The sequence below is a fragment of the Stylophora pistillata genome, chromosome 9 (assembly GCF_964205215.1).
Source record: "Stylophora pistillata chromosome 9, jaStyPist1.2, whole genome shotgun sequence".
NCBI lineage: Eukaryota > Metazoa > Cnidaria > Anthozoa > Scleractinia > Pocilloporidae > Stylophora > Stylophora pistillata.
In genome coordinates, this window is record NC_142527.1 from 22,074,193 (window position 1) to 22,098,573 (window position 24,381).

Below are 24,381 nucleotides of genomic sequence, written 5' to 3' on the forward strand. Positions count from 1 at the left end.
GAAAATTACTTCATTGTGATTGGCTAAGAGCAGGCAAATCTATCATCAATTGTTAATTTGCACTGCATTGCAGATTAACAACACGCTCTTTCGTAACTTTCTCCGTGAGGTAATGAATGAGTAATAAATGGGTAATCCCATGAAAGCTTGAGCAATTATGACAGATTCACACTACTCGTGAGTTTTGAAAACTCTGAAATTTGAGATAATTTTCAAAAATAACAAGTAGTGTAAATCCTTAATAATTGCACTCGCATTCATATGATTACTTATACATATTTAATTATAATCAATTGCATTGACTTGCTGTTTTTATTTCACTAACAGTGAATGGGAATGTGAATAATGAATGAATAGTGAATGGGAAGAATAGCAATCGATGATCATTAGTTACTGTACGAGTTGGTAAGTAATAGATAAAAGTGGGTGTTATACAAGTAATTTTTGAGACCAACAAAAAATCTACAAACATATGCTGGGTGTTATCTTTCAGGGATGTAAGCCTTTTGTCTCTTTACTTCCTGATTGATAAATCTGTGAATAAGCGACTGACTGATTAACTGAATGATCGATTGATTGATTTAATGGATGAATGAATGAATGAATGATTGATTGATTGATTGATTGAATGAATGAATGATTTATGATCAATTGCATTGACTTGCTGTTTTCATTTCACTAACAGTGAATGGGAAGAATGGCAATCGATGGTCATCAGTTACTGTACGAGTTGGTAAGTAATAGATAAAAGTGGGTGTCATACACCGAATTGAAATATGGCGTCCAAATTGAATTACCATTGTTCTGGACTTACCAGCCTCGTCTTCACGTGGAAAACACAAAAGGATTATCACATGTGTGAGAGACTAGTAAGTCCAGAACAATGGCAGTTCAAATTGTACGCCATATTTCGATTCGGTGTATACAAGTAATTTTTGAGACCAACAAAAAATCCACAGTCATATGCTGGGTGTTGTCTTTCAGGGATGTAAGCCTTTCGTCTCTTTACTTCCTGATTGATAAATCTGTGAATAAGCGACTGACTAATTGACTGAATGATTGATTGATTGATTTAATGGATGAATGAATGAATGATTGATTGATTGATTGATTGATTGATTGAATTAATGAATGATTTATGAGTGAATGAGTGAAGGATGAATGATTTTTTTTCTAGCCACTTTCACTGCAGTAGGGTAGGACTAGAACGGAACATACGCGAATCATGCGAGTAGTCCCCCCACTAAATCCCACCCATCCCACCCCAGGGGAGGACATCCATCACACAGTAATCTCGTGTGTGGGAAATTAACGTCTCCTACCCCTAACCCTGCAAGAGACGGGACCTCCAGTTATTCGTCCCTATCCGAGAAGACTAGAATATCTAACCATTTCTTAATGTTATAGAAAGGTAGCATATTCTTCTCAATTATTTTAAGACCCTGTGTGTTAGTCCGGCCGGGGCTTGAACCCTCGACCTCCTGCACAGCAGTCCAGCGCTCTATCCATTGAGCTAACCGGGAGGCGGTTTATGAGTGAATGAATGAATGAATCAATCAATCAATCAATGCATGAATAAATGAATCAATCAATCAACCAATGAATCAATCAATCAATCAATCAATGAATTTTTCTTAGCAATCCACTTATCTTCCTAAGCCAGAGTAGTTAGCTTACAGGCCTCTCCACAAGTCAGTCAGTCAATCAGTGCAGATGCTATCCATTACTGAAAATTACCATTTTGTTTGTTCTATTGTTGAGTAGCTCCGGCTGTCTACAACAGAAGCCCATCAGCATACCAAGCTTTGAGAGACCTGAATATTTTGCAGCTGCCACGTTCTAAAACTCTGAAGCAGATAATCAAAGATGGCTCTGAGAAGGCTGGTATTGATGATGAGTACCTCTATGGTCAACACAAAGCCTATGTCAACTACCAGAAGGAGAGAGAGGAGGAAGGACACCCCAGACCATTAGGAGTTGGAGTCATGATGTGGGATGAGGTCAAGGTGAGAAAATTGTATCAATTTTCACTCAGTTTCAAGGTTAATCACCGTGACATATCATACACACAAAAACTAACACATGTACAGCTGATGGGGTTATTGTACTACAACTGTTTTTTTGTAACAAAATCAGTTCCAAACTTACTGTCGAACTTAGAAAAAACTACTGCGAGGATCGTGCATCATACGCATTTAAAACCGCAGTTCAAAATATATGAACTTCATATATTCATCATATTTGATTTATCATCACGGATTTATTACGAATCAACTTAACGGCCTGCTTCCAGTTGGCTTGTTAGCTCAATTGGTAGAGCGCTGCACTAGTATCGCAGAAGTCAGTGGCTCGAATCCCGTACAGGCCTGATTTTTTTCAGGTCTGATTTTCGCTATTGCATCAATAGCGCTCTCTACTGCGAAGATCGTGCATCATACGTATCTATAACCGCAGTTCAAAATATATGAACTTCATATATTCATCATATCTAATAATTACTTTATTTCAAGTATTGAAACACAGGCAAAACTTTATAATAAGCTCTCTTTTCCTCTTCTTTCTGAAACTGATATTGGTACCCATACAGTGAAAATCACGGCAAACAAATTGATCGCGATGCAATTTCGAAGGAAGTATCACCGCGGCTCCTCTAGCACTTCTTTCTAGAAATAAGGCAGACGACAAAAGAAAATAAAGGCAAAGAATAGGAACCAGGAACATTACAAACTTACCGCAATGGTTTACCAAGGTACTTTCTGGAGCGTCCATGTCCACCGGCAATAGATAGCTTCAACCTCGAAAAATCTTCAGCCATTGAGTTCGAAGAAGTTCCAACGATGCTATCCATCAAGAAAAAAGATTTGAAGGAAAAGGGTCTTGGGAACAAACCAAATGCCGCTCAACCAGTTGAAACAGCTAAAAGACATTGAAAAGATGTGGTCGTCAGGTACAATCGGCCTTCAAAATTCCCGCTCTCTTCTCCATCTGGTCTGGTGGAACAATGTCGCACACCTAGGAATGAGAGGATTTAAAGAACAACATGATTGTAAACTAAGTGATTTCACCTTGACAGAGCAGTGCGTCGAATACAAAGAGCGACAAACCAAGAACCGCCAGGGAGACCAACCGACTGCGACAAAACGGGCGAGAAAGTATAACAACAAGATTAGGAGGATGGATGGTGGAGAGTGAGATCCGCACAGAGCATTTATCGAGTACGTTGGTCACCGTCCGAAGGGTGATAACGTTCTTGGAAATTTCTACCTGAGTCCAATTGAGAGCCTAAAATCCAATGTCTGGTACAAGATGGTTCCAATTGGTAGAAATGCATTGGCAAAACAAATGCAGAGTATTGCGTCCTAGACGGCAAATTCACAAATTCGAGTGGTCGCAAAACAGTCATCCAAGCGCTCCGTGATGATTTCGACCCACTGGAGATATCAGGTAGAAATTTCTAGGAACGTTATCGCTCTTCGAACGATGAGCAACGTACTCGATAAATGCTCTGGAGATATCAGAGCTCACTGGCTACGCCAATCCGGAATCCATATCCAGCTACAGCCATAATCCTCTGGAAAAACAGAGGTCGAGTGGTCGGAAATTACAGGGACACGCTCTTAATCATTCTGTAAAGTGCCACTCCACAATATCTGTAGAGGGTTTTGTCTGACTCCGTACACAGCCTCGATGTTTTTGTATCAAAAGTTGTATCAGACATTTTCCGACCCTAAATATGTGAATAGATACAGGTATAAACCAATTCATGAACAAGGCTAATAACTGCATGGACCACTTCGATGTTGAAATGTTGGCCGACTAAAAATCTTTCAACAATTAAACGCTCCTGGGAAGACTTTCCAGATCGAAAATTTGATAGTAATTTCATCCACGCTGCTGAGAATACAGCTTCAACCCTATTTTGCGTATCTGGTAGCTTAGAGCAGTCAATCGCAAGTGCTGTAAACTTGCGACAAAATCCAAAACCTCTGGAAAATTACTTGAGTTTTTCGTTTGGCAAAGCCAAAACGTGCCAAACTTACCCTGTTTCAAAAAAAGACTTAGAAAAAAAAATCCAAATTTTTAAAACAAATACTATTAGTCTGCAGAGTTTTATTGTTACCACTACTGCTTCCATTGAACAAAGACTGAATGCATAATTAATGTAGGGGTTATGTGGTACTCTTGCCAAAATATCCAGGAGGTCAGTTCTTCTTGTTCGTCGTTATTTAAACTAAATTTTTGGTTCTTGTTCTTCTTTTGTTGTTGTTTTTCTGTTGCCTCCCCCGTTGATCGAGGCTGGCTATCGTTCTTCTTCCTTTTTGAACCTGACGGACGCGAAATCGAGCACGCATCGGGTTCGTCTTCATTCCCGCTTTCTTCTGAGCTGCCACTTTCAAAATCTTCACTGGAATCTACGCTAGAAGGTCTAGAACTATCAGAGGATTCTTTGCCTCTCTCCGCCATTTTGTTTCTTCTTTTTCTTCTTCCGGTGAAATGATGACGTCAGTTGAAAATTAAGTCCGTGCTTGTGATTGGTTATTGAGTTTTAGAATTCGCCGTAAATTCAAACTAAAACTAGATCAGTCTGTTAAAACGCCGAGACAGGAATGCGGGGTAATTGCTTGCTCCAAGTGATGGGCTCCTGCTGTTACTTATCGACTAAGAGGTTGATAATTTTCAGGGGCAATGAAGGGAAGATCAGTCGTCTTAGAAAACTGACTGCCACTGAGGGGTGATCATAAGGATACTACAAGGTAAATCTCACTGCAGTGTGACACAATCAAAATTCTTCACAACCTCCCCCCCTCAGGCAGTAGATAATAACCAGTCCTAAGGTGGCTGGATCCAGATTTTGACTTACTTTTAAATCATAGCATCTTTAAAAACCGGAAAAGTAAGATAGTAATTTGAAACTCTTACCGTCTTTGTTGCCGCATGCAATGTACATCTCGATAAAAAAGAAGTGAAAATACGTCGTTTGATCTTTTGTTCTTTCATTTTTTTTTCAACCGAGTACTCTTATGTTTTAGTAATTTGTTTCGTTTCTTGTACATAAAAATGGAGATTGATCAATTTCAGCTGTACTTTCCTGTACATATGCATTACAAAGAAACGCGTAACTACTTGAATCATTATTTAATCGTATTTCTGATGTTCGATAATGGAAAAAGTCTACAAATTGAGTAATTAAAATATCGAAGACGTTGCAATTAAAAAGATATATCTACAATATTAGTATAAACCACACAGGTTAATAGTTCTTTTGTCTTGCGCTGATTGGTGGTCCGGAAGTGATTCGCAAGTGCCGCTCACCTCCGGGCGGCAAAAGAGACGAAATCGCGTGTCAACAATTCAATTTCCGACCAATTTTTGGTAAATCGACAGAAATAAATTATTTTTTTGCTTTCTGTATAGTATATACGAAAACAATTTTTCATCTCAGTGTTAATGAAAGTGGTGGATATCCACTTCCATTCACTTCCACTTCGGTGAATAATTTTTAATAGCACTTAGGCGCGATGACGTCAAAACAATTTCTCGCAGCGTCAAACCGAGGCTTGGTGGTGATCGCTTCGCGTGTTTTGTTGGTGTTTAGAGAAAGAATCAATTCCTCTTGCCTGTTTTTTTCACTTTTTGTTCGAAATGCCTCAATGGTGTATTGCCTAGGGCTGTACAAACTCTTCAGACATGAAATCAAAAAGCCCTGGCATCGCTTACCGTAGGAGAACAAAGAATTGCTTTCGAAATGGCTATGTGGCGACCACTTTGAAGCCGACTGTTTAAGGAAAATCCCGGGTTCCTTGCTGGTCAACTTGAAACCAGGGTCCATTCCCACAAAGTTTTGCTTTGTGCAAGAAAAAAACACCGAGGAAACCTCCATCAGAGTGAAAATCGGTCGCATGAAAGCAGTCGAGTTCGTACGTAAACACAGCGTCGGACGATCTGCCAGAAACATGCGATGGCTTCATGGCCAGAAATCCGTGACAGTATGGCCGCCGAGTAGGCGCATTGATGCCCAATACAGTCTTAGAATACAAACGCGTAATTCAAGCCGTTACAAAGAAAACAGTGAGATTTTGAGTTACCTTGATTCATTATTCTTTATTACATCGCTTTGGAAGCTTCAGCCCAAGGTTCAAAAATCTTAAAACAAAGTTAACATCTCGTACAACCTGAAGAATCGCGTAGTTAATATTTTCGTAGTGGTTAAACCGGTTCCCAAGTCCAATCTTTCTCAGCACAAACATGCTTGAAATCCACCATATTTCTTCTCTATTAGCTTGCTGAGTTCCCATTTTCTCGAAAATGTCAACTGGTCTCAGCAGGGTTTTGGTATCCTTTCAAAAATCCACTTGCTTTTTTTACAGCTGAAACTTCATTTTAAGCTTGAAATAAAAGGGTTTCCTTGCCATTAAACCGGTTCCAAAAGACGCTGAAAATCAGGGAAAATACTTTCGATGACGATGCTTTAAAATCCGCGATTTAAAGGGCCAGAGGAAGGCAGTCACGAGCCATGTAATGGACTCGTAGATTCATCGTTTTGATCGCGCAACGTCCTTCATTTTGCATCCCAAGAATCTCAATTCTATGCTTTGTAGCCTCCCCGTTTCATTTAGAGCCTGGGACTAATAAATTAAGTATTTGGAGTATAAATAAATTACATCATTTTGGTTAACCAGCTAGAAATTCGTTACACAGCAAAAGCTGATGTGAATGAGATTATTTTTGCCGTGGATATACCCTTTCCACTGTTAAAAGAGTGGCACAAAATCGTCGCATCTCCGTGTGCTGAAGGCACTTCCAGTCAAAATTTTTCTACCGGAAGTGAAGGCGAACAGGCCGGCTCAACTGAAAATGCACACAAAATCGATTACGTGGATCTGCTGGAACATTGTATTCCTTGTGGTCTTTTTGCTTTTACAGATGATGAATCGACACGCAATGAAATCAACATTCATTTGTCTAAACTTGCCGGTAAAGTTGTGCTACTGTATGAGAAAACCAAAGGTGCAGCCAGAGAGGACTTGGATGAAAAAGTTTAAAAATTTCACGTGTGCGAGGGGCAAGTGAAATCAGTCAGAGAATTTCATGAAGAAATGGAGTCCATGAGAGAGAAAATTAAAGAATGGAAGGCCAAGCATAAGGAGTTAGGAGAGGAAACAAAAGAAATAGATCAAGAAATGATCGTCTCATTAACCGAGAGCAATAAAGTCATAGGGGAGCTCCAGAAATCAAATAGAGAACTGGAGAACTACATTACAGTTTTAGAGGAGGCAACAGGCATCTCTGCTCACAAAGGGAAACAAGTTTCAGAAGCAAAACAGAAGGCAAGAACCCTTAAATGCTTCCTCTCAATAGCTGATACAGTTTTATGGTTTTCCAAATCTTTTGGGCTTGAATTAGGTAGCCTAAATGTACTGGAATTGGACACAAGTGTTATTCACAACTTGCAGGTTTCGCAGGAATCTAGGCAAAATGCTAGAGGTTCTAAATATAGCAACTTTCCAGAGCAAGATAAAGAAAAGATTGAACAAATTCTTTTCTTGCTTGATAAATTCTGCGTGGGAGATAACTTTTACCATAAACTAACAATAACATTTGATGGTCTCCCTAGGTCTTATCTTGAAAAACAAAGCCGAGATCACCTAAATTAAATGTGTCACATTGATCCACCCCAAGAGAAACACATTGCAGCTAAAGTAAGTTCGGTGGGAGATTTATTCCAGGAATATGTCCAGGATTACCTGCACCAAAACCCATCATTTGGTACAGATGACAAAATACAAATAAAAATTAATGGCAATGGAGCACGCATGACAAGAAATTCAAATTTTATTCCTCTTTCTTTTTCAATTCTTCAAACTGAACAGTCTGTTTTGTCTGCCAAAGGAAATACGATACCTAAAACATGCCACCACTTGCAAGATCCCTCGAGGAAATCAGCAAAATGTCCTCTCATTCAAAAAATAATTATTGCTGTGACAAAAAGCCACTGCTTAACATTGAACTAGACCACATAGTGGTTGATGAGCTGACCCTGAATTGCATACTTCACAGCCCATAAGCCTAACTGAACCTGACTTTGACAAAATGTCAGTAAAGGAATTAATAAATGAACTTAAGGAGAAAAATGCCAAAGGATTCAGTCCGAAAAACAAAGCTGAACTCATTAAACAACAAAAGGAAATTTGTGCACAGGAAAGTACACATCCAAGACAGTCAGCTGAGTACAGTGGCAGCTCATGAAACTATAAAAAATTAAAAAACTTTTACTCTACAGAGAGTTTAAAAATGTAATAAGCTATACATATGTAAAGAGGTCAATCCAAAGCGGATACTCTGGAAGGCACTACAAAAAAAAAAAAACTTTGCCTGTAAGATTTTATTCAACTTTGTAATTTTATTGGAAATGTGTATATGTAAATTTTATAGAAACCAGGGCCCTTAAGGATACCAGCCTCGCAGCAGACTGGGCCACCTTGGCTAAATAAAGTTGACTTGTCTTGTCTTGTCTTGTCTAAGAATCTTGAGAGGAAACCTAACTTTTAGCTAGACCTACCATTCTTTGGTATTGGTCTAGAAACATTTTGTGTAATAACCACATTTGTAAATTATGGCAAAGAAAGTAACTTAAAATGAAAGAATGTCTATGAACCATCCCTTTGCATGAAAAATTCTTCGGAAGCAATCGTGCTCAAAGTCAATTACCACATTACCCCTACTTTTGTTAATTTAATTTAGTCAGTACTGACACATGTTATGTGTCATTATAGTTCACCACTAAATTTTATCCGGTTCTTATTGGTTTAAATCGATCACGTGACGCGATAACGTTCATCCGTAGAGAGACGCTATCAGCCCATAGTGCCCGCCCGCGGAAAATACCCGGATGGAGAGTGCCCGTCCGCGGAAAATACCTGGATTGATAGTACTCATCCGTGAAAAGTTTTGAATAGTTTGACGGCCGCGAAGTTAGGCAGATCGGAAAAACAGTGACTTTTCAATTGTGACAGGTATAAAGTATTATTTAGCCAATGTACGGTTACGAATTATTGACATTTGTGACAAGCGGTAGGCGCGGAAGAAAATTTAGTGGTGAACAATAAAAACAATAGAGTGTTTATGTCTCGGAACTATCGGTCTGATAGTTGCCCCTTGGAAATTTGATGTTCTTAAAACTAGCATATTTGTTTTAAGAAATCAAATTTCCGCGGGGCAACTATCAGCCGATAGTTTCTCGACAGAAGCAGTCTATTGTTTAAATAGCTTTTATCGACCGGTCTGGTTGAACTGGAGGTTTGCCATAATCTCTGCAAGAATAAAAATATAAACTAAGTCAGCAACCAGGTTATAAATATAACAAATAGCAAAAACAACATAGTCAAGTCAATTAGGAAATAGATTTCAAATTTAACGTTTGTCTTACCTTCAGATGAACATATTAAATTACTTCATATTTAACTAGCAGTGAAATGAACTCTAAAATAATAGGCATGCTAGTTCTGGCAACTATAAACATGTAATTAGAAATGAATAGTGTACACATTTAATAAATTTGAGAAAATCGTCCAATGAATACTAAAATAAAATTTATCAGTAACGACAACTGTGACAACTATAAATTCTGACCGTAAATTTGAAGCAGATTCGCTCAGCTTTCCAACCAAGTTGAATATGTCAAGACTGCAAAGTTAAGCTTATGCTTACCTGACAAGATCGAGCGTTAGGTTTTCTTCGTCTTCCCAACTTTTGTCAAAGGAGCTATAATTTAGCCATTTGACTAAGTACTGAGTCTGGAAATAAAATGTGATTTTTTTTTCTTAGTTCAAAGCAGTTTTACCCGAGGCTACTCAGTTGAGCAGGCAACAAGCAAGGAACTTGTTCTGTACTTACCGTTCCGCCTGGAAATCAAGCGCTCCACTCGAAAAAAAAATTCGGGAAGCAATTTGCTTCCTTCTTTTTTTTTTTTTTTTTTTTTGGTTTCCCCAGAGAATATCTGATGAGAAACCGTTGCGGAATCTGAAGAAAGAGGCCCCGACTATTTTTACACGGCTCTTGCACCAGCCGCCATTATCTAACCAAGCTGATCGTCCTGCGCATGATCAGTGTGAATTTTAGCTCCCTCGCGAGCCCTCAATACGTACCGCTGACTGTCACGGACATGTGATCATGCTTTGAAAGTGACAACATTGGTGGTGATGGTTTCGCGGGAATATCAGAGAAAAATATATGTCACATCGGCCATGGCTGTAGGAAATTCGCCTAAAATCACTCTTTCTGAGGATGATATCGACGGAGTTTCCTTAAGAGTGAACACCCCTAGTCAACTGACTATTCCTGTGTTAAAGAGATGGCTTTCCTGCAGGAAAGGAGCGAAATTGAGCGGAACGAAGCGATCCTTGGTCGAAAAATAAATAGACGTGAATAGCTTATTTCCCCGGCATACCGGTATTTTATGTTGGATGATCAAACTAAAAGAAATCAACTGTCCCTTTCAGAGTTCAAAGTTATATAAATAGTGCTCTCGATAAGGACCTTATTGATCCAGACAATGCTGTCACTTTCAAAGCCATCACATGTTTCTGGCAAATCGTCCGACACTGTGTTTACGTACTAAGTCGGCTGCATTCGTTCGACCGATTTTCGCTCTGATGTAATGTAATGTAATGTAATCTTTATTTAAACACGATCAATTCATCAGCCCATAAAAATACATATCACATACGCTAAGATATTAAAAATTCAAACTACATACTATAACACTGGATGGAGGTTTCCTCGGTGTTTTTTCTTGCACAAAGCAAAACTTTGTGGGAATTGACCCTGGTTTCAAGTTGACAAGCAAGGAACCCAGGATTTTCCTAAAACAGTCGGCTTCAAAGTGGTCGCCACATAGCCTCGAGTACTCGTTAACTGGCGTGTTTATTCGCCGAATTTTTGCAAGCCATTTCGAAAGCAGTTCTTCTCCTGCGGTAAGCGATGCCAGGAGTTTTGATTTTCATGTCTGAAGAGGTTGTACAGCCCTAGGTATTACACCATTGAGGCATTTCGAACAAAGAGTGAAAAAAACAGACGAGGGGAATTCATTATTTCTCTAAACACCAACAACACACGCGAAGCGATCACCACCAATACTCGGTTTGACGCTGCGAGAAATTGTTTTGACGTCATCGCGCATAATTCCTATTATTAAAGAAAAAAGCGCCACATCAAAGTACTTTGATGGGTGGAATAATTTGATTATTGTCGTGTTTGTTATCAGATGTCCCGGTTTCAATATCTTAACAAGCATATTTGCTCGAAATTAAAAGAAAAAAATTCGTATTTACTGTTTTGCGGAATCGACCGAATAAAAATTGCCTGGATGAAGACAGAAAAAATTTTGTCTCTGACTGGAAGCTTGCTACGTGATTTGCAGTAAATCAAAAAATGGTAAAGTAATAAAAATATGATGTGCCGACTAATGGAAATTGTGTGCGACTAATGGAAATTGTGTGCAGTTTGATCAGTAATTGTGTGGGAGATTCTTCGTCTGCAATCTGTTCAGTAGTTGGATCACGTAAACATTCAAATATCGACAGCTGGTGTTAAGAATTTGGTTACACACCTGAAATTCGGGCATTATCGACTGAAAAATTTACTTGCATTGTTTCATTGATGTCCCCTTTATTTCCCCTTTGGTGTTAATTCATCGTAGCAGAATTTCTTCCCATCGGAACAAGGAGCAAGAAAATCTGGGTAGGTATAGCACAAGAAGTGAGAATTTTTGCCGCTGTCACAGTTTATTTTCTTTTTTCTTTTTTTTTTTTCTTTTGTGGCGGAGGGTTGTTTAAAATGCCAGACACACAAAGGCTGGGATCAATTTTTCTGAGGCTTACTCAGCGACCCAATCTAGCTCTTATCTTTTAGATTTATCCAGGTATGAATCCAGCAGTGCGCACAAGGCAGTATTCTGATCATTTTACACCGTCTGAGCAATAATAATAAAGAAATTCATATTAATTTATGCAGTCAAAAGGGCACAAACATGCACGACGGAAGAACTTCCAAAACGACAGCAGCAATCTTTCCCACCTTTTTTTCGGATTGGTTGATTGGGCTTTGTTGTTGTTGGTTTTTTTTGTCTCTGTGTTTGTTTTGTTTTTTTTGTTTTTTTCAGATTTCCTAACCAGTCACTGCTAAAGGCAATTCACCCCGGCATCCTTGTCTTAATTTAAAATGAAACATTGCGTTTGACGAGATACAAAATACAAGATGCAAAACACACGAACTCAATTCCAGTCGAAAATCGAGAAAAAATAAACCAACTAAAGTACGAGCTGGATAAGGCATCTTTACTAGTTAGAAGAAGACATCTTAAAGAAATACACACACACAAGATAAAAATAGTCCATTATAAGACGGCCAACTACAGTTGATATATTGTTTTTAATTAACAAAACCTCTGCTGTAATTTGACCAAATGCACCTCTAAGTTCCACTTTACCATCTATCGGGGATGCTGTAAGTTGCTATCGGTAGGCTCAGAAATTCTAACAAATGAATTCTGCACTGAGGCGGAGAAGTGAACAATCTGGTTAAACCGACAAAAAAATCGATGAGAAGTAAACGACATGCACAGTTAAAAAGTTTTTGGTTCGTTTACCTTTTAATTTCTTGAGTCAATTCATGAAAGTCATGCTTCATACGAAGAAATCAAACGACGTATTTTTAAAAACTCCAGCATTTAAGTGTCAAACAAAAACAACATCAATTTTATGCCACATTTCTTGAGAATGTCTTCAGATGAAGGCTAGGAAACTCGGTCAAAAAAGTTAATCTCGGCTTCAAAACCATCCATCTCTAAAGTAGTTCACCCTCGAGAGGTTGTCAATAATGGAATACGATTTTCTGAATTTTGCCGTGGAAACTAAGATATACTCAGTGATTATATGTTGTGCTTTCATTACGTGTCGCCCCATTTCTTTCGTCATTACCCAATTTAGTTTCTACCTCGATCGTCGGTGCTAATGCGTTAATTTTTTTTTCGGTGGGTGGCTGTCATAGCCAGCTGTTAATTGTTAATTAAAGGACAGTTCGATGTTAAATGAGGGCGTCAGCTTGTCGGAAGAACGGAACACATAATTTGGAGATGAATCAGGAACTTTATCCTGAAATTCTAATATGATGAGAAATATGAATTCCTATTCATTAAAAAGCACTTTAAACCAGAAGGCAATATTTCATTCCGCGACCGTGAAATAGTTGCTGAAAAAGTACCAGAAAGAATAGATAAATATTCTTAAAGAAAATAAACGTTAGGTCTTATATTTTATCTCTGAAGTTAGACTTGCATACAGTATATGAAATTCTTCTATCCACTACGGAAGCTTCATAGCATGATACGCTTATACATTAGCGTCCTTGAATCATCGTAGACATAAAGTCTCAGATTATACTGAATATGGCCGATTACTGTAAGGGAGTTTTCACATATATCGTTAAGCTTTTAGCATGGCAGCGTGTAAGCTGGATGCCGGAGAGTGTTTTAGTGGAAAGCTTCCTCTTTATTTACTTAAAGAACACTGTTTATTAGCTTTAAGGTTCTTAGAGGCTGAAAAGGCATTTATTTCATGCATTTTCGTCGTCGAGTTTTGTACAAAGCATTACAAAAACAAAACTCACAAATGAGCAGAGGCGCGAACGGGGTTTTTTAAAAAGATGTAATAAAAGTTCCACTGTCGATCGCTTCGGAGTGCTTCGCTTTAAAACGAAATATATGCTCTTTTTAACAGATTACGTAAAAGGTTCTGGTAGATTATGCATCTGAATGGCCCTTTAATTGAATCACAATAAACCACAAAGAGATCAAAGCGAAGAAATATCAAGTATCCGTATATACATTTGACCAATTAGAAATACCAAGTCCTCCAATTTGTCAAAATATCATTGATTTATTCAATTACCATCCAAAAACACGAGTTGGAGGTGTCTGGGTGATCAATTCAAAAATTTTCATTTAAGGCAATTTACTAAGTGTGATTGTCTACAACGACCACAAGATGAAAAATAAAAAATTAATTAGGGCTGGGTGCAGCAATCTCTGCAGTTTTTAAGACTTGTACCCAGATACAAGTTCACGTTATTTTCAGTTCGGGCGATTCTAGGTGAAAACACTCACTTTTTTCACGGTAAGTTGATAATTGGGTTTTTAATTTATATATCAATCTAGGTTAGACTACAAGTGCTAAAGTACCACTCTGCAATTGCAGGTGGGAACAAACCGAACCTTTCTTGCTTCTACTGATCAAGAAGTTTACGTAACGAGGTTCAGGCTGGAAAAAATAAAATTCTTCTCCGACTTGCTTTAGTGAGAAAGAGGAAAAAGTAATGATATATCTATGAACATTTGCTAGTATAATCTGAGAGTAAATGAAGATAGTCACTTATAATTTTCTCTGCACTAAGGCAAGTGCGCGTTTTTTGTTTGTGCGTAGTTTCTGTTGTCACAAAACGGAACAGCTTTGAAATGAAGTACTTGCACGCCATACCGTAGATTCAAACTTCAGTGAAAAGATAAAAGGGATTACTTTGCGCTTTGTTTGAATATCATAAGCGGCGTTTGAAACGTTTTCGATTTTTTCCTTTTTTTTTTTTTTTTTTTTTTGCCGGACGTGACCATATTGTCAAACCTTGGAGCCTCAATCATTACGAAACTAGTACATATTCCTGATTAACGAGACGACCAATGAAAACGGCTGGCGAATAAGTCTGCCGATTTTCCCCCTTTATGATATCAACGTCGGGAACATAATTTTAAAATTAAAACATCTAAGTCAAGGAAAAAATTACGTTAACTGTAACAGTATGTGGTTACACAATGCAAAAAGGGAGACCTTTCCAAAGTGCTTCAATCAGCGCGGAAAGGTATGAAAGTTTCTTTCCGTATGTTGAGTCAAAAGCATTTTGTTTAATATTTGTTTAGGATCTCAAAACAGTGGTTTTATGAATTTTAAAACATTTCTTTCAAAAGTGTTTCCATTTCAAATATGACCACCTGTCAAATATGCTTTTATCAACAGTATCTGAACAATAGGCAAGGAACAAATTGTTTTAATGTCATTAAAAGGGAAGGCTGTTTTAAGTAATAACACGTCGCCATAAGTGAAATAAGGGACAGTAGCAGATTACGATTGGCCCTTTAAATTCATTTTTCGTCAATTCGTACTACCAACTACTGAGAGGACGCGTTAAGTTTGATTTTCTTAAGTGAAACTAAAGCAAATGTAATTGCACCCTCAGACTGGCGCGTCGGGCAATAACTCGACCACACTGGCTAGTGCATAAGTTATAATCCAGCTTTCCACACTGATAACGTTCCTTGGTTGACAGAATGGCGGCCATCGGAAATGTGTCCTTCCCTTATGACTCTGGAACAAGTAAGAGAAACATCAGCACGCCTGCTCCAGAACAGTGCTTTAGCACAGTTCCCAGCCAAATCATAGTTACGATACATGTTTTCACACTCTTTGCTTCCTTGATGGGAAATTCTCTCCTTATCATAGCGTTCGTGAGAATGAAAGAAAAACTCTTGCTGGTGATCGCTAGTATGGCAGCATCTGACCTTCTGACGGCAGTCTTTCTACTCCCACGCTCCATAGCAAACGGAATTATTGGGTCCGCTGCTTTCCTTGTTCATGGAAGTGGAGGCGCATTGTTGTGCAAGATGTGCAGTTTCTTAAGCGACATGTCACTGTCTGTATCTACTTTGAGCATGGTTGTTATCGCCATTGAGCGCTTCGTTGCAGTGGTATATCCCCTTCAATATAAAAGTACCTCTAGAGCAAGACGCCGCCTTGTCATCGCCTCAACATGGATTATGGCTGCAGCATTTCACTCGCCGTATTTTTATACTCACCGACTTATCAGGGTTCCTATGAATGGCTATGATATTCAAGTCTGTGGATCGAGCTGGGAACCAGCTTTCAATGATAAGTCAGCACATCATCGATACAGTATCTTTCTATATACAACCGTGTTGATTCTACCTCTGCTTGCAATTTCTATTTTGTACATAATGGTGGCTTTTCGTCTTCGAAAGGACAAAATGAGTTCATGTCGAAGCGAGAACGGAGCAAGACGGAACCGAAGACGCACCCGGATTTTCCTTATGATGGCTATTTCAACTATTACAGCATTTCTTATCTGTTGGACGCTCCCCATCACTGTAACCTTCATTAAACTTTTTTCACTTTGGTTGGTTCCAAGGTGCAACAAAAGCTTTACGACAGTTTCCTACATCTCGTACGTTTTTGCGAGTTGCTACTGTGCAGTTAACCCATGGCTTTGCTTTTTGCTTATTCCCCAGTTTTCAAAAGAACTGAAATCAATGATGCGTACAGGAAAAACATTTGAATGTTGCACAAAGAAGAGTAAAAGATATGGTACAAAGTACATGAGATCGCAGAAGTATGAAACAAGCGACGTCGTGCATCGATTAGAGAGCTGGGATAAGTCAACCAGTCACGTTAGCGAAGACCAAATTTAAGAAAGTCACGAGTGGCTTGATTTGATTCAGTTGTTAATTTTCTGTTCACCTCCCCACAGCGCATTACTAGGAAAGGCAAACATATATAATTTGCATATATCAACAAAGTTGAAATGGTACATTGGCCACCGTAACGATTACAAAAGCTGACGTTTCGAGCGTTAGCACTTCGTCGGAGCGAATAGAGGAATTGTGGGTTGTATGTGCTTTTAAAGGCAGAAAATGGAGCTACGTTTTTAGGCTATATAGGCTATACGTTTGCTTAAAGTAGGCAAACATATAGCCTACTTTACCGGCTGCATAAGCGATTGAGATAATGCATCAATTACAAGCGTGAGGTGTTTCCTCCTCAGGATGCGATCTCAAGGTGAAAGCCTCGATCTACAAGAGCTTGGACACAATTTTTACCTTTATTCCACCGATCAGCTGGGCGATGATGTGGCTGATGGGGACCCACCTTACGCTGGAGCATTCTTGAGACCTGAAAATTAACCCTAACCCATTTCCTTCTTTCGCTTGTTTAACGGCGAAAGGGTTTGTCAGTTTTATTTAAACTGAGTCTGATTTATCGCCGCTCACCTTTATTCAACAGCTTTGCAAGTTAATTAGAACGTAAATGAAATTTTTGGTATTAAGGCTCGCTTTTGAGGGGATTTGTAGTTACATGTAGGGTTTTGGTTTTTTAGTAGAGTGGAACGACTGAGGAAATGTATAAATTCTTTTAAAACTCTCGTGATGCCATGGGTCAGTTTATTGAACATTTTTTATAAACTCCTCCAGTTTCAAACTGAACCTTGAAACTCTCCCAATACTTTTCCAATTAATCAAGATATTAACGTATCTTAAATTTTGGCCAGTTAACTTCGTCGTAGACAAGAAATAAGTTTCGGCATTTCGTGCCTCTTTCTTAAAAAACGAATGATAGACTAACTCTTTCCTAAAAAAAATTGCGCCCCATCTTGACATTAAAATCAGCATCATTATAATGCTTTTTAGCTCAAGAAATCCGAAGAAAGAACAAAAAAAAATCGAAAAAAGTTGCAAATAGAAACTTGATACAGGCAACTGGAAAAATGAAAGGTTTTTCAGTTTTAAAAATAGATCAATTAGCTGTCAGTATCGCGGTTTAATAGCCCATTTTCGAATTACCCTTGGCCTATTTTTCAAAACGAGGCTGGCGCTCAACTATTCTTGTGAAAGTGAGTTTAATTTGCATGTAAATGAAAATTTATAATCATATGAAAGGATGAGCACCAGGACTCGTTTTGAAAATGAGGCCAAGGGTAATTCGGGAATGGGCTATTCAACTCTATTGTATTGTTACCGCCTCCCGGTTAGCTCAATGGATAGAGCGCCGGACTGTTGTGCGGGAGGTCGGGGGTTCGAGCCCTGGCCGGACCAACACTCAGGGTCTTAAAATAATTTAGAAGAATTTGCTGCCTTTCTATAGGGGAATCCTTGTTTACAATATTTGCCTCATTAGCATAAGCAATTCAGTTTCTGATGGAGCTAAAACTAAATCAGTTCTGAATATCGAAAGGTCACAGTACGATCAACTCGGCCAATGAATACGAGCCTGATGCATTGAATACTTTTTGTGCAACACGGCTTTAAGAAATGGTTAGATATTCTAGTCTTCTCGAATAGGGACGAATAAATGGAGGTCCCGTCTCCTGCAGGGTTGGGGTAGGAGACGTTAATTTCCCACACACGAGATTACTGTGTGATGGATGTCCTCCCCTGGGTGGGATGGGTGGGAAGGTGAGATCGATGGACTGAAGCGGCTACCAGAGGCGCCTGATATGCTGACGTCTGTTCTCAACCTTAAACTGCACCCGTAATTCAGCCTTAGGCTGCAAGCGGTCAGAAACACTATATTAGTATTAGTATTAGTATTGTTATTTTTCTCCCTGATGATGCTAGTTTAAATGATTGTTTTACAGAGTTCATTAGAGGGATTTACATGCTAATCACCAAAAGAGTCTTTCTTTCGGAAAATTGTTATAAAATTCATAGCACCTATCTTTCTTTAAAGTGTAAGAAGAAGAGGCCCTAGCAAAGATGGAAATGAATTACCAGGTAGACGATTTTATTGAAAAAGAGCATAGATATTCAGATGAAGATGTGTTTGACGTGTTTGAAATTGGGGGATGGACCATGGTTCGAGCCATTAACTCTGGAGGAGGCAAATGCTACGATGTTTAAGATTACTTAGCGAGTGTACACATCCTGTACACTTCATCGAAAGGTTACATCGATCGATTTTATTCAGTTTGTATTAATTATTTTAAAAGGCGTTTAGATTTAATTTGTACATTGGGGTGGAGTTTCAGGTAAGATTTGGACATAGGAAATGAGTTCCAGAAGTAAAGGCTAATGTTTACTGCGGAAAGGGATTTCAATCTCCTTCCCTTACCCTATGAGGAACCCCGACTTATACCATCAGGGATAATTTGAAGAGTGATGAAGAACCATGAATGCTTGGCATGACAAGTCACCTCTTTCAAAACAAGCATGTTAATCTCCGTTACTGCCAATGAGAAAAGCTGAGACGTGTTAAGTATTCACCTCTCAGCAAATGACTTCATTTTGATAAAAGAAAAAATTGGCATTAAACAATATTTTTTTCTGTATAGGCGTGCGTCGCTTATTTAGAGGGAACGATGTGTTATCAACCATTCAGCAAAAATATCGAAGAGCTGTTGATCATCTCCTATTTCCTATACAAATAGAGTAATTATTGTTTTCTCTGACTGAGAGAAAACAGTTTATCTAACTTTCCAAAATATTTACATGAGTTGTTATTGATTTTGAGCAAGAAATACATTCTCCTGTCGTGATTTCGATGAGATAATAGAGAGATTTAGCACCGCGTTTACTTGAAAAGTTAATGGTAAGAATGACCACGTGACTTTGTTTTTCCCGCCATTTCTTTAAGTTTGCCGGTTGTGCCTTGCCGTTTCTACGTGAAAGCAGCCTGTTTCGCTTTTGTCGTGTATGCAATATTTTCTTCACTTTTTCTCTCACAGAGTAGAAGTTAATTTCCGGAAAAAGGGCGCCAAAACTATTCCTTGTAAGTTAAACAAGGCGGCCTTCAAATCCACCATGATGTGACCTCCCGCGAAGCTAAAGCAGTAAAGTCGCGCTATTTTACGTGAAACTTGAAGGGGCAAGTTGACGTTTTCCTTTTCACGCAAACGCTGCATTAAATCTCTCTAATGATTAGACCTTGCGGTAAGTTATATTCCAATCTATTGATATAGTTTTCATAATGAAGAAAGTAAATTGCTCTTGTCAAATTTGATGTCTATATGAAGTTGCTACTACTTTTGAATAAGAAATACATAATTATATCTTATTAAACGTTTTGTTGTGTAGTATCGCTGAGTATTTTTGCGAGTTGTGCTGTATTTTGACAAGCCCGTAGGGCGAGTCAAAATACAAATAACGCTCTCGCTCCGACGAAGGGCTAACGCTCGAAACGTCAGCTTTTGTAATCGTTACGGTGGTCAATTTACCATTTCAACTTTGTTGATGTATCCAAATTATTTCGTTACTCCCCCCAACGCAGCCCCAAACAGTTTCTTTCGAAACTATCAGCCTTTATTCTGACTCTTCGTCGTCGAAAATATGATTCAAATCGTCGGCCATTTTTTTTTTCGTAATTACGATCCAATTCTTCGCTTGCGCGATGCGAGAAAACCTGTTTAACCGGTACTCTAGAGTAAAAATACCGCGTGATATTTGTACTCGTATATGGCGTTATTTGTACTCGTCTAGGTGTAGTTGGATAATAAATCCTCATATCGTAAATTAGATAAGATGATAATTAGACCTTGCAGTGAGTCATATTTCAATTTGTTTTAAAATTCATTTACTCTTCGCATATTTTTTATCCCTCCTAGTTTCGTTTTTGGATTTATTACATTTCGAATTCTCGACCAGAAAAATAACTGTTTTTAATTTTAAGTCGTTTTACACCTCTTTTACTATATTTGTAAAACAACTTCTAGTCTCACCCGCGGCAATGAATTTATAATCAGATACCTCTTTCCGAGGGCACTAGCTCTTTAAAATACATTACTTGGGCAGACAGCTTATCCGACGAGAACAAACACCTTTACCGTGTCTTTTCAAAGAAAAACTATGACGACGACTTCATTCGACGAAACACTCACCGACCTACCGAAACTACTACTATTACCGAAACAAAGGACACCGCAACTCCTACGACTACAGCAACCATACCGTACATAAAAGGCATGTCTGAGAACATCTCGCGCATCTTACAACCCTTCAATATCCGCGTCGCCCCACAAACCCATCACCACACTACGTCAGTTACTAACCAACGTTAAAGACAAGGACCAACCGAGGAACAGACAAGGAGCGATTTATTAGATCAATTGCTCCGATAACTTTGGTGTTAATTCATCGTAGCAGAATTTCTTCCCCTCGGAACAAGGAGCAAGAAAATCTGGGTAGGTATAGCCCAAGAAGTGAGAATTTTTGCCGCTGTCACAGTTTATTTTCTTTTTTCTTTTTTTTTTTTCTTTTGTGGCGGAGGGTTGTTTAAAATGCCACACAAAGGCTGGGATCAATTTTTCTGAGGCTTACTCAGCGACCCAATCTAGCTCTTATCTTTTAGATTTATCCAGGTATGAATCCAGCAGTGCGCACAAGGCAGTATTCTGATCATTTTACACCGTCTGAGCAATAATAATAAAGAAATTTATATTCATTTATGCAGTCAAAAGGGTACAAACATATAAACAAAATATTTTGCACGACGAAAGAACTTCCAAAACGACGGCAGCAATCTTTTTCCACCTTTTTTTCGGATTGGTTGATTGGGTTTTGTTGTTGTTGTTGGTTTTTTTGTCTGTGTGTTTGTTTTTGTTTTTTTTTTTTTTTTCAGATTTCCTAACCAGTCACTGCTAAAGGCAATTCACCCCGGCATCCTTGTCTTAATTTAATATGAAACATTGCCTTTGACGAGATACAAAATACAAGATGCAAAACACATGAACTCAATCCCAGTCGAAAAGCGAGGAAAAATTAACCAACTAAAGTACGAGCTGGATAAGGCATCTTTACTAGTTAGAGGAAGACATCTTAAAGAAATACACACACAAGATAAAAATAGTCCATTATAAGATGACCAACTACAGTTGATATATTGTTTTTAATTATAAAAAAAAACGTCTCCTGTAATTTGATCAAATGCACCTCTAAGTTCCACTTTACCATCTATCGGGGATGCTGTAAGTTGCTATCGGTAGGCTCAGAAATTCTAACAAATGAATTCTGCACTGAGGCGGAGAAGTGAACAATCTGGTTAAACCGACAAAAAAATCGATGAGAAGCAAACGACATGCGCAGTTAAAAGTTTTTGGTTCGTTTACCTTTTAATTTCTTGAGTCAATTCATGAAAGTCATGCTTCATACGAAGAAATCAGACAACGTATTTTTAAAAACTCCAGCATTTAAGGGTCAAACAAAAACAACATCAATTTTATGCCGCATTTCTTGAGAATGTCTTCAGATGAAGGCCAGGAAACTCGATCAAAAAAGTTAATCTCGGCTTCACTGAAAACCATCCATCTCTAAAGTAATAATTTGGATATATCAACAAAGTTGAAATGGTGAATTGGCCACCGTAACGATTACAAAAGCTGACGTTTCGAGCGTTAGCCCTTCGCCGGAGCGAATAGAGGAATTCTGGGTTGTGTGTGCTTTTAAAGGCAGACAATGGAGCTACGTTATTGGTGGGAACATGGCAACGAGAAAAACCAGAATAAATTAGTGGAATGAAAAGCGTTCGTTGATCCCTGTGGGATTTAGACTACCGGTTTGAAAGATGAGCTTTTGTTCAAGATTTTTACGGCTTTCCGTGCTACCCAAGTGTAAGGAAAGACCGCAGATTGCCATATGTTGCTTAGAATGATTAGGTAAATTAAAATGTCTAGCGACTGGTTTCGATGTGTCCTTGTCATTCCTTTCCACGTCTCGAAGGTGTTCTCAGAATCGGCAACGAGAAAAACAATAATAAATTAGTGGAATGAAAAGCGTTCGTTGATCCCTGTGGGATTTAGACTGCCGGTTTGAAAGATGAGCTTTTGTTCAAGATTTTTACGGCTTTCCGTGCTACCTAAGTGTAAGGAAAGACCACAGATTGCCATATGTTGCTGAGAATGATTAGGTAAATTAAAATGTCTAGCGACTGGTTTCGATGTGTCCTTGTCATTCCTTTCCTCGTCTCGAAGGTGTTCTCGGAATCGGTAACGAGAAAAACAAGAATAAATTAGTGGAATGAAAAGCGTTCGTTGATCCCTGTGGGATTTAGACTGTCGATTTAAAAGATGAGCTTTTGTTCAAGATTTTTACGGCTTTCCGTGCTACCTAAGTGTAAGAAAAGACGCAGATTGCCATATGTTGCTTAGAATGATTAGGTAAATTAAAATGTCTAGCGACTGGTTTCGATGTGTCCTTGTCATTCCTTTCCACGTCTCGAAGGTGTTCTCGGAATCGGTCAGCTAGTCTTTTGCCTCTTTCGCCGATGTATATCTTTTTACAATAAGTGCAAGTTATGCAATAGATTACATTGGCGGAGGTACACGTGAAGTGATCGGTGATCTTAATGGATCGTTTAGGTCCCGATATTTTATCAGTGTTGTGAATGAAAGGACACGTTTTGCATCGTGCACGAGCGCATTTAAATGTGCCTGGTTGGTCATTAGTCTGAAAAGAACTTCTGACCAAAAATTGCCTATGTTTTTGTCGCGTTTGAATGAAATGAGCGGAGGCTGCGAAAAGATAGTGCTTGTCTCTGGATCGTTTTGAAGTAATTTAAATTTTTTAAGAATGATGGATTTAACTGAGAGGTTGTGAGGGTGAAACGTGAGAATGAATGGAATGCGGTCGGAATTTTCCTTAGGCGACGTTTGTAGTGCTGAAGGTCGATCAATAAGTTGGGCGCCGTGGTAACCCGCTTGAACGACAGAAACAGGGTAACCACGTTTATCGAAAAACTGGCACATTGACTCTGATTTGTGATAGAAATCAGAGTCATCACTGCATAAACGACGAAGTCTTAGAAACTGAGAAAAAGGAATAGAATTCTTAACGTGAGATGGATGCGAAGACGATGATAACAAGTAATTATGCGTGTCTGTAGGTTTGTAATACACACTAGTGCATAAACCGTTACCTTCAATTGAAACTTTGATGTCTAAAAAGGATAAAGAATTGTCAGAAATTTCCCAGGTATATTTCAGAGCTGGGTGAAAAGAATTGACTGCGGTTATGAATTGAGTGAGCTCCTCTCTGGTAGAGGAGGTAGCCCCGATACAGTCGTCGATGTAGCGACCGTAGAGTTCAGGTTTGGACCCGTTGTATTGGCTGAAAAATTGATGTTCGACAAAACCTACAAAAAGATTGGCATAGCTGGTCCCATTTTGGTGCCCATGGCTACACCATTGGTTTGTTTGAAGAAATTGTTTCCGAATGAAAAACAATTGAGTGTGAGCACTAGTTCGGCTAAGCGTAGTAGTGTTTCAGATTTAGGTTCCTTATCAGTACGTTGATCAAAAAAATGTTTAAGGGCCAGAAGGCCTTCGCCATTAGGAATTGCAGTGTAAAGAGACGTAATATCCATGGTGAAAAGAAGTTTGTTTTGGCAGGGGAAATTAAAGTCTCGAAAAATTTGAAGAGCGTGTTGGCTGTCTAATATATGATGGTAAAGTTTTGACGATGGGAGCCATAATTTTGTCTAGATAGCTGGAGATAAGTTCGGTAGGGCAACTGCAAGCCGAGACAATGGGCCGACCCGGGTTGTTAGGTTTGTGAATTTT

General features: G+C 38.7%; 1 protein-coding gene across 2 annotated transcripts; it reads left to right on the top strand.

Annotated features, from left to right (window-relative positions):
- Window positions 1-11,508: 11,508 nt before the first annotated feature.
- On the top strand, window positions 11,509-22,505 carry LOC148723821 (QRFP-like peptide receptor). Of its 2 annotated transcripts, none has more exons than XM_088733814.1 (2): window positions 11,509-11,739; window positions 15,283-22,505. In XM_088733814.1, exon 2 carries the CDS (start codon window positions 15,374-15,376, stop codon window positions 16,526-16,528), a length of 1,155 nt encoding a protein of 384 aa, XP_088589940.1. In that variant the 5' UTR covers window positions 11,509-11,739; window positions 15,283-15,373; the 3' UTR covers window positions 16,529-22,505. The 2 variants fall into 2 exon arrangements, with proteins under 2 accessions (XP_088589940.1, XP_088589939.1); XM_088733813.1 differs by lacking the exon at window positions 11,509-11,739 and adding an exon at window positions 13,879-14,171.
- The last annotated feature ends 1,876 nt before the right edge of the window (window positions 22,506-24,381 follow it).

Excerpts from the sequence above, each read along its gene's own strand:
- LOC148723821 (XM_088733814.1), top strand. The coding sequence starts at position 15,374 with ATGGCGGCCATCGGAAATGTGTCCTTCCCTTATGACTCTGGAACAAGT.